At 47.7% G+C, this 15,000-nt stretch overlaps 1 protein-coding gene across 6 annotated transcripts in view; it reads right to left on the reverse strand.

The window, feature by feature from the left end:
- LOC126579031 (beta-arrestin-1) overlaps positions 1-15,000 on the reverse strand; it is a 49,808-nt gene that overhangs the window by 22,355 nt on the left and 12,453 nt on the right. For all 6 annotated transcript variants that reach the window (XM_050242234.1, XM_050242233.1, XM_050242235.1 and 3 more), the window contains exon 2: positions 272-589. In XM_050242234.1, the coding sequence (XP_050098191.1) occupies positions 272-366 (95 nt within the window). In that variant the 5' untranslated portion in view covers positions 367-589. The remainder of the gene's footprint in view (positions 1-271; positions 590-15,000) is intronic.

The following is a 15,000-nucleotide window of genomic DNA, read 5'->3' on the forward strand; positions in this document are numbered from 1 at the left end:
ATTATGAGTGACATATGCAAATGGTGGCAACTGGCGCTTGTTGGTTGCTACTGACCATAACAAACGGGTAGCTGCGATCGGTGCTGGTGCTGCTTGCACGGTGTTCAAATATAAAGTGGTCTCATAAAGTATTTGCCATCCTCTCCAAACACAGAACTGAATGCTGCTGGGTGCTAGTTGAAGCATGAAGAACAGCAGTTTGCCGTCGTCGTTGTTTTCCCCAAAATTTTCCCGTTTCCCCGGCCGCGTAAACTGTGCCCATTCTACTTACCTTGTTGCCTGTTTTTTAGAACTACCCTCGTCGACGTCGGGATCGGGCGATGGTGCCGGGGACCTCGGTGACGAGCCTTGCAGATGGGTATTCATTTTCAAATCTGGCACGCACGCACTCTCGCACTCTTTTGTTTTTTTTTTGTTGTAATTCTGTTCTGGCCACTACACGTTACACCTGAGGTCCGTCCACGGGTTTCAATTCACCTCCTGTCGGTGGTGTCGGCGCGCTATGTTTTCACTTTGCACTTTATCAAAACCGGTGCAGCACTTTGTAATTTCATGTGTTACTGCTGCTCACTCTGGAAATCAATTTGACCTGCGGACGAACGTTGAATTCTATTATCACACAAAGGAACGAAACATTACAGTATATCACTACCACTCCTGCCTGCTGCTTGCAATAAACCGTATATTCAATCCGATCTCTGTTGAGAATTTAATTTTCACTTCGAATAGCCTACTGTGGCGCAGTGTTCTCGACAACTATTTTCACTCATCACATTTACCGTAGGCACAGCACTGGACTAAAGTAAACACATTTTAACCACTTTCTAAAGTCCTTTTAAATGTTTCATGTTTACATTGATACACTTTGGAATTGGATACACATTGACCACGTTGAAATTTGTCCAACGGTTGAATATAATATTCCATTTAAAGCCCCGAAAAATTGAAACAGGAGATCCAATAGGATCAGGTGGTTTGCTGTATTTAGTCAGTCACCTTTTGGCCCCTTTACCAAACCGCTTCGAATTCGCAATAACGCGGTTAAGAAAGGCAACAAAAAAGGCCCAAAAATCGACCGCTGGTTGGTTGCCATTTTACCATTATATAGGGGGGGCAACCCAATTCACCGCAAACGACCCCCGGAACAACTTGTTTGTGCTGGGTGATCCAAATCCAAACGGGGAGGAGGCTCGAGTGAACAGTTATTGCATTAACGTTTGTACAGCGCGGGCCCCTGATTGGCTCCTCGGTGCTACTACACCGATGAGGATTTTCGTGATCGTTACTGAATTTGAGGTGTAATTAATTTTCCACAAACCATCCCCATCCCTCTCAATCCCAGCCGGGACTAGCAACCGTTGTGCCACCACAGTCAGTGGCTACTACCACCGACTGTACGTCCTTTAACCGGACCACGACGCACCGATGATTAAAAGGGGCTCTCGCTCGGGTGCGCGCTATTGCCATGGTTTGTGCCGTTTTTGCCCGCAAGGGTATACTCCTCTCTCGCTCTCTCGCCCGTTGTATTTTTTCGGCCAAAATTCCTTTCATGATTAATGAGGCTTGCGGATCAGGCGCCGGTTGCCGCCGGTGGCATCATAATGAAGGCAAAGAGAGAGGTGCCACCAGCACCGAATCGCGGGTGATAAGGAGACACGACACGACCGTACACAAGCCTCAGTTCATCCGCTGTTCGCTCATGACGCCACCACCACCTCCTTGAGATCGTAGCATGGTTTTCGGGTGTGGAGAGGTTCGTCCTGCAAAGACAGAGGAAGCAAGAAAATTTAAATTAATACGATTAGTTCTTTCTACCAGATTCAGAGAAGAGAAGAGAAAAAAAAACCGACAGCACAAAACTTTTGTACGAAATTGATCCAATAATGGCCGCCATTCAAATGGAAGTAATCAAACGGAAACGATGTCACGAAGCGAAGCGAAGGGACACCAAGTTTCGAGGACAATTAGCGATGTGGATCATTTTTTAAACGCGCGATGGGTTAAGCGATGGGCGTGCGTATGGATGCTCGAAATAGGATGTAAAAAAATGAATTCCGACTTGACATCGCTTTGAGCAAGTATCGTCCACGTTTCGAGGCTGTTTCGAGGGCGTGTATCTTCCAAAACCAGTGTCTTAAAACTCATCCCTCTTCGCCCGGTTGTGGTCATGAATAATTCAACACATTTCACTAGCGCATTAATTTATGCTACAAACCTTGACGCCTCTTTGCCAGCTTCTTCGCGGTTTGGGAGCCGAGGATTTCTCGGCCTTCTTTTTTGCTTCCTCGGAAACCTCTGCTTGCTTTTTGCACGCGACAAGCGATAACGCGCGTGTTTGACAAACAACAACGATCATAATGCACACACCAAACCAACCAACCTCTAGCCTCTCCTGCGGTTCGTCAGTATCACGAAGTTCACTTATCGCTCGTTTATAATCTTTGACATCGAGGCAAAACCGTTTGGCTGGCGAGTGGGATGAAGGGTGTGCGTTACAAAGTAGGACACTTTAGCGTCCTTCCTTTTGCTCCGACGTTACCTTTTCTTCGGGGCAGGGGAGTGGGGACTCCACTGTTGGCGCCAGTCGGACGCGAGCGAGCACGAGAGAGCAGTAGCAATTGCGCACCCAAGCACGACCAACCATTCCTTCCTGCAATTCTTGATTTTCCGACCCTAACCAACCGCTCACGAGGAACGGGGTCACGCAATTTCCACTCACACCCAAAAGGAAATGCATAAGAAAGTGAAACATAACCATTAGGGTGCCAGCCAACGCGGGCAAAGGACAAATGGGCACGGCACGCAGACGGAAGGTGAACGACAATCGGATTCAGAAGAGGATCAGGGCCATGCCAGGCGAACAGTAATCCTTTCTGCGTCTTACTCGATAAAGCGATCAGTTACTTGGAAAGACGGTGCACAAACACAGCGTTCTTGCTGTACCCTTGGCTTTCGCAGGTTGATTATGCTCAATTTGATGATTTGACGCTCTTGTTATGTGGTGTAAGCAATCAATTCCCGTTCCATTTGTTCCTTCTTCTGTGGCATTCAGGGTGCAAGTGTTGGGAAGAAGACAGCCGTTCAGGACGGTGCTTTACTTCTGCGAACGCGCCAATGCGCCTTCTTTTACAGCACGCAGATTGTGCTCTAGTTTCACTAGTCCATTTCTCCGCCAAATGGAGGGCTTTGGTTCACGTACCATGATGCGATTCGCCCGTCGATCGAACACGAATACACGCGCGAAGCCTGGCCCTCTCTTTCCGGCTAAATGTAGCAGAAGAGTGTGCGTTGTTCATCGCGCAGAATGTAGAACAACAACCGGCGATCCTCCCCATAAAATGGAAGAAAAATAAGCTGTATCGCAGCAAGCTGCAGCCATATCCGTTGCTCGGCACCAGCTCGCTCAGTGGGACGTACCCGAGCGGTGGCTTATGTGAACGTAGTCATCCTTTTTCCACATCGCCTTGGCTGGACCGCTGCCCAAGATGGTCGGTGGCTCATCTTGCACCCCCCACCGGGATAAATGCGTTTTCGTTGGTGCAGCAGCGCTGGGCACACAACGGGGGTGGTGAAAGGGATTCTCTTTAATGCTGCGGCATAAATCGAGCGTAGCAGAAGAAGCATCCCTCCTTTGGAGGCCCCATTGCAGAATGCAACAGTGTGTGTGCGGGGAGGCAAGGAACAATATCACTTAATGCCGTGTGTCCATCACTCGGGAAATTGATATTTGTGGTGTCTGGTGTGCCCGGGGTTTCATGTGCCGGTGTAGCAGCTAAGGAACGATTTAATCAAGTTTAAATCAACGATTGGAAGCGCGCGCGCGGGCGTATTCGACGAGCGTCTCAAAAACATTGTAGCAGGGCACCGTAGTGGATGGAAAATACAAATTGTTTTACAAGCGTCGAAGCTAGGACACGCACCGAAGCCAGCCGGCATGCTCAATTTATATTTGTTGTCTAATTAACGATTGAAGTGGCTTCCCTTGTATGCCGTCATCCAAATGTTCCTTTGCGCGTACATCACACGACACGAAGTCAAGTACCGAGAGTCTCTCTCTCTCTCTCTCTCTCTCTCTTCTACTCTCTGCTGTTCCCAGCGCTCCGTAGATTGTTAAATGATTTAACAAATATTTTGCCTAATGCTAATGGAAGAACCAGGCAAAAGGGCAATACACGACGCCATCCATTAATAAAACACATGGCATGTCACGTGCCAAACCATGCGCACCATGCGTTCTCAAACACACCACACGGCAGACAGCCGAAGCACGCACTACGTAGCACTGAGCACTCAGATTTTGGAATGACAATGACAGATTGCTGCGGTAGAGAGAGGCCAGATGATGTGCCTTAAAGTGTTTTGCACCAATTTGTGCCAGTGCCCCAGATTCCACCGGACATGTATTGATAGAGATGTGATTAGAGCAACGCAATGGCCCCTAAATTGAACTTATGTACTTCGTATAAATCAGGCATCTGCGAGGAGCAACAACCTAGCAGCAGCAGCATCAAAGGTTATGGTGGAAGTAAAGTGGTCATCACTATTAAGTGGACAGTAAACCATCTCCGCGGTACCATCTCTCTGTGCACAATAAACTGAGGTTGAGTCCATCAAGTGCCATGGAGTAACGACGGACAAGCGTACAAATACGGACGGGTTAAACAGCCGGCAGATCGGTAACGCAGTTACTATGCGCATCAAAGCCACCGTTGGCTCTGACAACTCATAAATTTCGCTAACTCCGTACTCGCGCGCCATCAAGAAGAGTAATGTACTATTTACTGTTTGTGTTTCGCAGTTAAAGTGCGTTAATAGGGCCCCCACTGCAAGTAGCGCTAGCGGTGCCGAGAGGCTCACAGCTGTATTTAACCTTTAATCGGTCTACGTAACGAAACCAACGGGTCCCGTTGTGTATTCCAGTAGCACACACTCGAATCAATCCCCTGGAGCGGGGATATCCTTGGCCGAAATTTCACGAATGATTTGCCAAAAACCCCAAACATAACGCAAATTGAAAAGCCCTCGACAAAATGGAAGTCCGCTATCGAAAAAACAGGATATCCCCGGAGCGAGTACCGGAGATCCGGATGTTATTGCATTCACGCTACATTGCGCCGGCTTATCGAGCGAGCAAAAGCTTCGACAACGGGCGTGCACACACAGAAACTGAACACGATGCTTCTTCTAACCAATGTTTGCTCCGATGCGCATGAAGTACGGTGAGCGATTCAAGGGACACGGAACACGGGTCGGAGTAGTATCGACGAACGATCTTTGAGCGATTGTTGTTCGGGACAGATGGAAAAAGCTGCAGAAAAACTCACTCACTGCGCCATTACGTTCTAGTGAGTGGCCTCTCGGAGTAGTAAGAACTTGCATAACTCTGACCGAACCGGGAAGCGAGGCGGGATGGTTGCACACCGGAAAAAATATCATCATCACTCTCGTTACAACGATGACCGGTGCATATTTCATTGGCATAAGGTACTTTATCATCGAAGAACCACTCCTGGCTTCTATAACGTGACTTCTTCTTCTTTGCAGGGAGAAGGGGGAGTTGATTTCGTTTTTGGTTACGTCAGTTTTCTGCTTTTCCAGCTTTGTAGCTTCCTGTTTGCGACGACGTAAGGTGGAACACCATTACCGGAACTGATTCATCGTTATCCATTTGGGATAATGAATAAACTTACCAGAAACTAATGCCTCGTTTCATGATAACTATTGCGTGGCTCCGCCGTCTTCGGTTGCCAAGGATATTTACGGGTAAAGCGCAGGAAATTCTGATTAGCTGGATATTGCGTTTGAGCCATTTTCTGGGGAGTAAGAACGCTGTTTGTTGTAGGTAGAAATACTACACTAATAGCGTAAGTATGTTTTGCTGCTCCCTCGATGATAAGCTTAACGGCCGAACATTAAAGCCACTGGAACTGGTGTGGCTACACTTGGATTGTAGGATCACTCGCGACACCGAATATCCCAAGCAAAATGGCTACGCCTAGAGCTTACCGTTCTAAAAAAAGAGCAACTTTTAACTTTACGAGCAACCATATTCTTGTCGCCGAACTGGCACTGCCTTGGGAATACTTGGAAGTCCTCTGCGACTGCGAGGACCTTAAGCTGGCCCCCTCTCTTTCGTTAGAATCACGATCCAGCTTTCAGCATTCAGCAGATGAGCCAGGAGCCACAGATATAATTGAAAATATCTGGTTGGCCTGGCTTTTGGTCGGCAGCCAATATAACTCATTTCGGTGCATGCTAGCTAGCTAGTGTGGTCGCTTTTTGGCATCGGTCCCAAGTTCCCGAGAGGTTTGCGCACCGCAGACATCTTCATTTCATGACAAGGACACCAAGGGGACCAGCAGCAGCACTATCGAGACAAGACGTGCAGCAACTACCGAAATGCATCCTCCGCCCGTGCCCAGCAGCACACACTAGCCATTCTTCTTCAACTTATGCGCTAGAGGGAAGGGAGTTCATTTACTTTCCCTCAGCAGACAAACACACAAACACATATACACATGTGCTATGTGGAAACGGAGATGTGACCGAGAAGCATAAATCACCCGAGCGCATAGTTCAACGTCCTTTTACGCGTCGGAGACGTTTGACGTTACTCCTGGCATAGCGGTGGGGCGCAGAGAGAGAGATAGGAACCGAACTAGGTCACTGGATATTTCCTGCTGTCGTTTGTGTTTGCCACCACTCCGTAAGAACGATATATCCCATTTTCGTATCCCCAGTTTGCGGGATTCCTTGCTAGTGGCGCGTGCTGGGGGTTAGTCGCTATGTTTTATAACGCTCGCCGTGCACCGCCACCCGAACCCGATTCAAGTGGTTCATAAATTTTTACTCCGATCAGCGCGCGCAGTGTGAGATAAACTTTTTAATAAACTCAGACAATAAACGTTGTCAGGTTTTTTCGTCAGCAAAGGAGAGAGGAGAGAGAGAGCGAGTGTCTCCAGAAGCTTCACGATAGCATGGCGCGTAATGGTTTGGAGAAAGGTTTAAGGGTCAGTTTGGAAACATTTTCTAACACTTTGATGTTCATTTTAAGTGATTGTAAAATGTTCCGCTAATAAAAGCAACATATTTTCTGACTGCTGCATTGCACTGACTGGTTTATTAAACAATTTGAGAAACCAGACAAGAATGCTTATGGTTTGATTTTTTTTTAAATAAAAATGTAAATTACTTGGAAAGATGAGCAAAATTTAAACAGCTTGCAAGAATCGTAAAGCTATTAAGACCTCATTACACCAGAACGCCAGAGTTGAAGAAGATTTAATAAATTTTTAATGAACCTTTTCCTCCAAGTCGTTCAAAGCATCAAAGGGAAACTTATGACCACAGCCTCTTACAGCTCGACCCTCAAGTGACGTGAGGTCACATGTGGTATACGTCTCAGCAGCGTAATGCTCCCCGAGCATTACGATCGCATTTGGTATTAATTTTTATTAATTGCCCTCAACAAGTTGCCACCAGCGTCTTCTCTTCCTCCTGCGTATGCTCTTAGACAACTTCCGCTCGTTGGTACAATCTTACCGATCGACGTGCCGTTCTGCCCTGATGACTGCTATCCATTATTCAAGAGCATGTCAAGGGCTTTGGGAGGACGGATTATAGGCAGCACCGTCGTGTACCATAATTTCCTAAACAGAAGCTCACTCTTTCACAGTTTCTTTAAATTAAATAAGTTTTAGATAACAATTTTCAAGATTAAAATGAAGAATGAAAATTGAAATAACTCCAAAGTCTTGGCATCAAATGAATGCTTTATCGTGCAATCTATCGATATGAGTTCTGCGATCTATTGAAACACGATGTTCAATGAAAACAGAACACGGTATCGATATAGAACAAAATAACTCCAAATACAAAGCTGACAGCAGAAATCCTAGACAAATAATGCTTATTTGCATGTTGCGCCACCAACTTCTGCGCTGGACCGAGATTTCGTATAAGAATCGATTAATCCGCTTCCAATTTCCCATCTGCAGTGTGTACTGACCCAACGAACGACGCCGGTCCATTGCCTTGCTTCGCTAGCTGTAACGCGATCGGAGTTTTAATCTTTGATATCAATCTTACCTTTTCTTATTATGTTAGCGCAAAGGGATCACGAGTACCCTTGGGGCAAATCGATTATCAAAGGTCCAAATCCAAACAGCCCAACGGGCAAATCCTACCACCGAATGTGGATCCGAATACTCGATTGAATTCCCGTTTTTTTTCTTACACCCCAAGGCCTGCCCTGTCGCATCTTCTTGGAAGGCTAACTAAATGTCGGTGATGGGATATGTGGAAACCTTCCTTTTTTTCCTCAATTGGATAGCATTAATGGAGCGGGGCAAGGTCGGAACTAAAAATGGCATACACGAATCGATGCCGCGCTGTCAGGGATGTTCTAGAACCGGGCAGTTAGCTGAAAAGCAGGTTCTAAACCGACAAACTGCAATACAAAATCAGGAAACGAAAAGAAACTAGTCGTATTGAACATAATTCCACAAATTACGGTGTCAGTCTTCATCAGACGCGAACATTGCGGTCTCACGGCTACCACGGCCTCTCTGGCGTTGTCTGCCTGTCTGAAGATGCACGCTGGTTTCGTAGGGGGCTGCTGTTGACTGTCCATCAGATTGTTTGGCTTGTTTTTGTATCATAATTGGCTCACAAAGCTTCACTCCGTCACGCAGCAGATTGCACCGACGACATCGAGCACGTATTTCGCATGAGCTGAGGAGAGTGAATGGACAGGAGATGGCGATGAAAACCAAACTCAAGAGGACGGGAGTCATCCTCGAATTCAATTTGAATCCACCATCTCTACGCCGGTTTACTTGCGTGGACCATTGTGCTCCTAGCTTCGTGCAGCAAATCAGTGTCACGACGATGCGGAGGCAGTTCATGCGCCGAATGAAGAAGCGACCATCAAATACCTGTTCTAGGTAATCATCATATGGATCCAGAGCAAAGAGCAGCAAACCATTCCAGGAGCATCTTTAGTTGCAGGTTTCCTGGGAATGCTGTGGGATGGATAGACTGACTGGGATAGACTGAATGTTGGCCAGGTATTACTAACTGAACCACCGTTATTTGCAGAATCATATTTGTCAGTTGACTTTGTCACTTGGAGCACTCGAAATGGTCGGATTGCGCCGCATGGCATACTTCGGCAATTCAGCTGTCATTTAACTACCTAGATTGTTTGTCATTAAATGGATTACACGTCACATGCCAACGCAATTTAAGAGGAATTCTTTCGCTCCTTTGGCGAAACACCAACCAAGTGGTGCCGACATCACTCGCATCGTTGCATGAGTCAGCGGCCGCTCGCGCACAGACGATCCTCAAAGAGAAAATGATCCTTCATGCATCACCACCACCGGTGGTATAAGAGCAAAAGCAACAAACAACAAAAATCAACCACTCAGACAAGCACCAAATATCCAAATACGAGTCAGCGAACACCAGACTCCATGAGGCGACGGACCAAACGCGTGATACAAAAGGTATGCCAACGATTATACGAATGAACCGGCGTCGTTGTGCTCTCTCATCCGCTTTTCTCGGTATCGCTGGGTCCCCACGGTGCGGGACTCGTACAAAGTGCCACCCGAAAGACACGTCATTGACGGGGCAACATAGCACCGCAATTGGTACAGCGGCCGCTGATGACCTAAGCCTACACACAGTGACGTACTGTACGGTGGGGTGCGCTGGAATTAGCGCGGCAAACTATATGCGTCATGTGGTGGCCCCTCGACTCCGTCACCGTGCGGTCTCTCGTTGGGTAATTTAAGACGATCCCAAAACTGCACACAGCGCGGCGCGGCGCGGCTCCGTGCGGTAATCGCCACAGGCCCACAGAAGTGTTCCGGAAGTAAGCGAGAAGGGCACTTTGGATGAGGCATTGTGGTGTTCACCTACGTCAGCACATGTGAGTCGTTGAGAGGAGAGCACGTGAAGTACAAGTCGCCGTTTCAAGAATCAGCTTTTAAAGACGCCACCATCTGGTGGGTTTGTGGTTGCGTGCAGCTGAATACTCTTTCTATTATGAAAAGTTCGTCAACCATTCCAATGTAAACTCCATTGGGAATGCATTTTCAATTTCAAAGCATACCATTGCAGCATTTTAACATCGATCGTATTGTATCGAACTAGTCGGAAGGAAGTTTCCAGTAAATCCAATAAACTCTTAGGCCACACAGTTTCCAATTCCGTCGCACGTTTGCCTCATTAACCATTTAGTTCTTGCATACCTGTGCGTGATGGGTTCACATACTCTTTCTCTCTCTGTATGTCAGGTGATACCATTCAGGTCTGCATGCATGGGCATCATCTTGCCTGTTTCTCAAGTGGAAGGCTTTTGTAGACGAATGGTGGCAGGAGATGATGATGATGATGATGGCGTGCAGAAGTAGAAGCACACCCGCACCGGTTTGCCGGCTGTCATTGCAGATGATTGGAATGTAGGTAGACGGGCTTGACGAGGCCTCGTGCCCCTACAGAACCATTCGCCAAGGTGTGCCTACGATGATGCTGTGTCATTCTGTGGGAACTCATAACCGGCGCACAGCCAGAAGCATTGTGTACCGACTACGACGACGACGACGACGACGGCTCAAGTTTTCATAATTTGTAAAGGAACTGTGAAGAGTGCCCTTCTCCGAATAGCACCTAGATGCGTTCCGTGTTCCATGACGTCTTTTAAGGAATTGCATAACGTCGTGAGTGACGCAAAGATAAACGGAATAACGGAGCATGGTGAACCTTAAAAGCGGCATGAGTTCTAGGAATCGATGCCAGAACTTTCCTTTCCCGATAAGAATCCTCTCAATCAATAGACAGACTCTCTGTTTGGCCAGAAGCGGAGGCTTATCGTGGTCAAATTTAGTTGATAAAAGTGCGTTCCTTTGAACAAGAAACACGATCCCGTTTTTCGGGTGTTTACAATCGAAAGCAAATGTTTATCGTCCACCCATGTTGTGGCCTTGTGGAATATTTTCGGTAAAAAAAAACAAAATCCCCAAAACGTCACACACATCGAAGTGGTGCGTGACGGGTCTCCTGATGCCGTTTGATGACGACGTTCGATTACGCGGAAGTTCGCATCGGTTTCACAGTTTTCGGCACAAAGCGACCAATTGTAGTTTTTCGGAAACGGTGGCCCCGCATATGCGGACGCGCACGCCAGAATTGACGTCATCGTTCGTGCCGACAAAGCAGACGGAAAAGGGGACACCCTGGGACGAAACCATTAACTTAACGAAAGTACCAACGAATACCGACAGAGTGTTAGCTCCCCGGAGCGGTAAAGCCCGTGCGTTGCGTTATTTGCCTAGCTGATCCTGCATCCGGTGTGTCGGGACGACACACAGAAGTGCGTTCCGGCAAAACAACGCTAGCACGATGACCATCTCGACGGTGGTACAAGGTGGTATCCATGTTTTCTTGCTTTACCATCCCACTGGGAGCACCGTAACGGTCGTAGAGGAGTGGTCTGCTCGGGCTGGTATTGTTGTTCGCACGGACTATTTTACAATTTTATCGCGGAACGGACTCCAGGGCGCGCGCGCTTACACACCCTCTTAACACACACGTGATAAGCGGCAGTAGGAGGCACGTAAGTGGAGGCAGCAATTGCGCTGCGCTACTCAGTCGTCATTGGCATATCGTAACGTCAATCTACGCCCTTATCTGACGTTCCAGCGGCCAATGAGGCGTATCGTAACGATTGTTCAGCTGGAGCATGTGTTCGGAAGCTGAAACGACTAATGGGAACACCTTCGCGCTGCAATCACCATTTAGTGCGACCGTTGTTCGTGGTGACCCCACTGCCGCAGACCAGTGGGGCAGAGGGTATGGTTATATTTTTGGGAAACCGCAAATGTCACTCTGAATGTGGCGAGGCGTCGTGCCGGAATAACTCGATATCATGCCGAGAAGGATACATACCTGCAGGTAGAGAGGGAGAGAGAGGAAAAACGGGAATTAAATTTACAATCCAATGATGGGTTTTTTTTCATATTATGAAAATATCCTTCCTGCTCAATAACTGTATCGTGAAATAGATCGAAGCACAGCGGGCAAATAGTCGGGGGAATCGAAAAAAAAAATTGCATCCATCCACCTCGGCGCCTTCTGGCGGTGCACCGATCCGGATACCGATATTCCGTCGCATCCAAAATTGATGTTCCGTGTCAATCAGCGTTCCGCGCGTTATTGAATCACTTTGCACGCGAGTTAATGCAATGCGCATAAAATTCTCGATAGATACGGAAGCTGGTGGTGGTGTCCGGGGTTACCCTGGCCCTACTAACGAAAGGGTATGCCAGAAGACGAGAGATCCCGATGCCATGAATTTCACTATTTCGCTTGAAAGCACCATTAACTGTGTTTACCCACCCAGGGGATTCGGGACGGTATGCAATATGAATAAATGAGGTGCGCACTGATGGGCAGGGATTATTCCGGTTACACCACGTTCTCATGCGGTCCCACCCCCGGTACAAACTCAGTTATGAGCATATGAATTCCAAATCTGTTCTTCCACGTGTTCGCGGGGTCCATGGTGTGAGGAATCGCAAACCGGAGACCACATAAACGGATGACCACAGATGCGTACGTAAACCATTGGATTGACTTCTCCGTTCTAATTTCAGATAATTAACTGCTACATGTGGTGAAGTGCCACACCATAATGTCCATCACTTATGTTCAATTATATACAAATTCATTAATACATGAACAGAACCCTACCGAGAGAGAATAGTTGCCATGGTACCATGCCTTGAAGCTGTTGCTATGTAGGCGCGGTAGGGCAATATTGCCGGCAGTAATCAGTGGGCGGGAAGAAATAATCAACAAAACATAAGAGACACCCAACACCTGGAAGGGACACGTGCACACCTTATTAATTGCCCGGTGCGCGACACCCTCTACCGGTTACCGGGCAATTTGGGACACCAGCAAACCCCTACACACAGGCACCATTTATCGTTCCTCAAAAAGCGAACGAAGTGGGCCAAGTGGTGGTACGCAGACGTCACTACCGAGAGATGTACTTTGACCAACGAGACCAAACTCCGCATCTTTCGCTGATCCCGAGACCGAGATTACGGTTCCTACGGTGGCGCATCCGCATCCCCGAAAATCTGCTGCTCAAGAGCGAGAGGATTTTGGAAAGGGTAAACAAACTTATTTTTATCTTCCTGCTATACGAGCTCTATCGAACTGATTCACCACGTGTTGCGAACTTGATAGCTTCACTCGCTCGCGTCATCAATTCTTCGGAGGAGCGCTTGCTTTGCAGGATGATATCGAACACTTCGTCACATCGAAAAAGGAGCGTTTAGTATTGCTTCATTTTGGGGCGCAATGTTGAAGGTGGTTCTGCAAACGATAATGATATCATGTTACGAATTTTATAACTGCTTTGGAGCAGATTTGTTTGTTTAACAAATGCAAGTAATTCGATGCGTCGATTAGCAAATGCATGAATGTTACTAAAAGTTCATCATACACTTTTTATACCCCCTCCATACACTTGAAATGGAATCCACCACAAAACATAATCAACAACCCATCAACTGCAAACACATTCTCCTCATGGTTCTATTCGCTGGCCAGTTGGACCACCAGCTGCTAACAGCACACCTAGAGTATAGTACTTTGCCGCATCTGACTGTTGGGGATCGCTAACGTTGAGTGGTTGTTGGTACGCTCTACGCAGTTATGGGATTTTTATTCTCCCGCAAAAAAACGTAATCTAGCAACCTCACCCACTTCGCACGGCAAAGAATCCAACAGCAGGCGGGTGGCAGATGACGATGACCAACCTCACTTCCCCTCACATCGCCCTCCAAGTGCGCGCGCTCCTGCGATGATCAACTTCAAGTTGGGGAGGTTGAGCTGCCACTGTTTAATAGCGGATTAGGGCGAGTTACGGCGTTGCGAAGGGGGGCGCAGGAGCCCGGCGCAATGGTAATTAAATTATTTCTTTCTCAACTATCCCGCTGTATGTGTGGCGCGGAACGGTGGCCGCTATGGGGCAGCTGTGCTGTACGCGCTTTTGCACTGTCGGGTTTGGCTATCTTGAGGTCGCGCGGAAGCTGCTGCTGCCAGGCTAGGCCAGGCAATGCCAAGCAATGCCGGCAAAGCACAGCCAGAGGTTGGCAAACACAAACAAACGCAAAAGTGTGTAGCCGCTGCCGCCGCCGCCGGGCCGCGGCCACATGCTGAGCAGGAGCTACCGTTTGTGGAGTGCAATCTTCTCGCAAGCAAAACCCCCCGGCCAGGGGTTCATGCATGGAGGAGCGCGGCCCGAGTTTGTTTACACTTGCAAGCCAGCAAGCTAGGGAACGATGGCGCGGGGGGTTAATACAATTCCGTTCTAGTTGCTTTTATCCGACATTTTTTTCTCCCAAGTTTTCTTCGTTGTGTAATCATAGGATAGGGACGCACGAGATAATATCACCAAGCTTCGAGCGAAGCAGTTACGCTTAATAGTACGATCAGCAGACACCCTCTACGAAGAGAGGAGAGGAGCGGATTAATTGGATTAATTAGCTAAAATAAAAACAAAGAAAACGATTGTTGGTGAAACTAAATTCTGAAACTGGCAAAATTAAATAAAAACTTTACCGACAGCATCCTTGACGTGCTCCTTGGAGCGTTAGGTAGACTGGTGCAAAAAGAAAACCATGCCAAGCTGATGCTTGGTCATAATAAATTGATCGACCAACTTCCTATAAATCCTTGACGACGGCAGGGCGGGGTAAAATCACGTGATGAAACATCCACTCTTTCTCCACAGAGATCCAAGAAACCCACGTCTTCGTCTACGCAAACAGAAGCGAATCCAAAGCGTCACGCAGCAACCATCCAATCAACCAGAACGTCCAATCTAACGCGACTACTATGGTGACTCGCCGCCGGGTGCTGGACGGATCCAGTGTCAGATCTCACCGTAAAGCGCTCTCTCTGTCTGTCTCTGCTAGT

Source organism: Anopheles aquasalis, chromosome 3 (genome assembly GCF_943734665.1).
Source record: "Anopheles aquasalis chromosome 3, idAnoAquaMG_Q_19, whole genome shotgun sequence".
NCBI lineage: Eukaryota > Metazoa > Arthropoda > Insecta > Diptera > Culicidae > Anopheles > Anopheles aquasalis.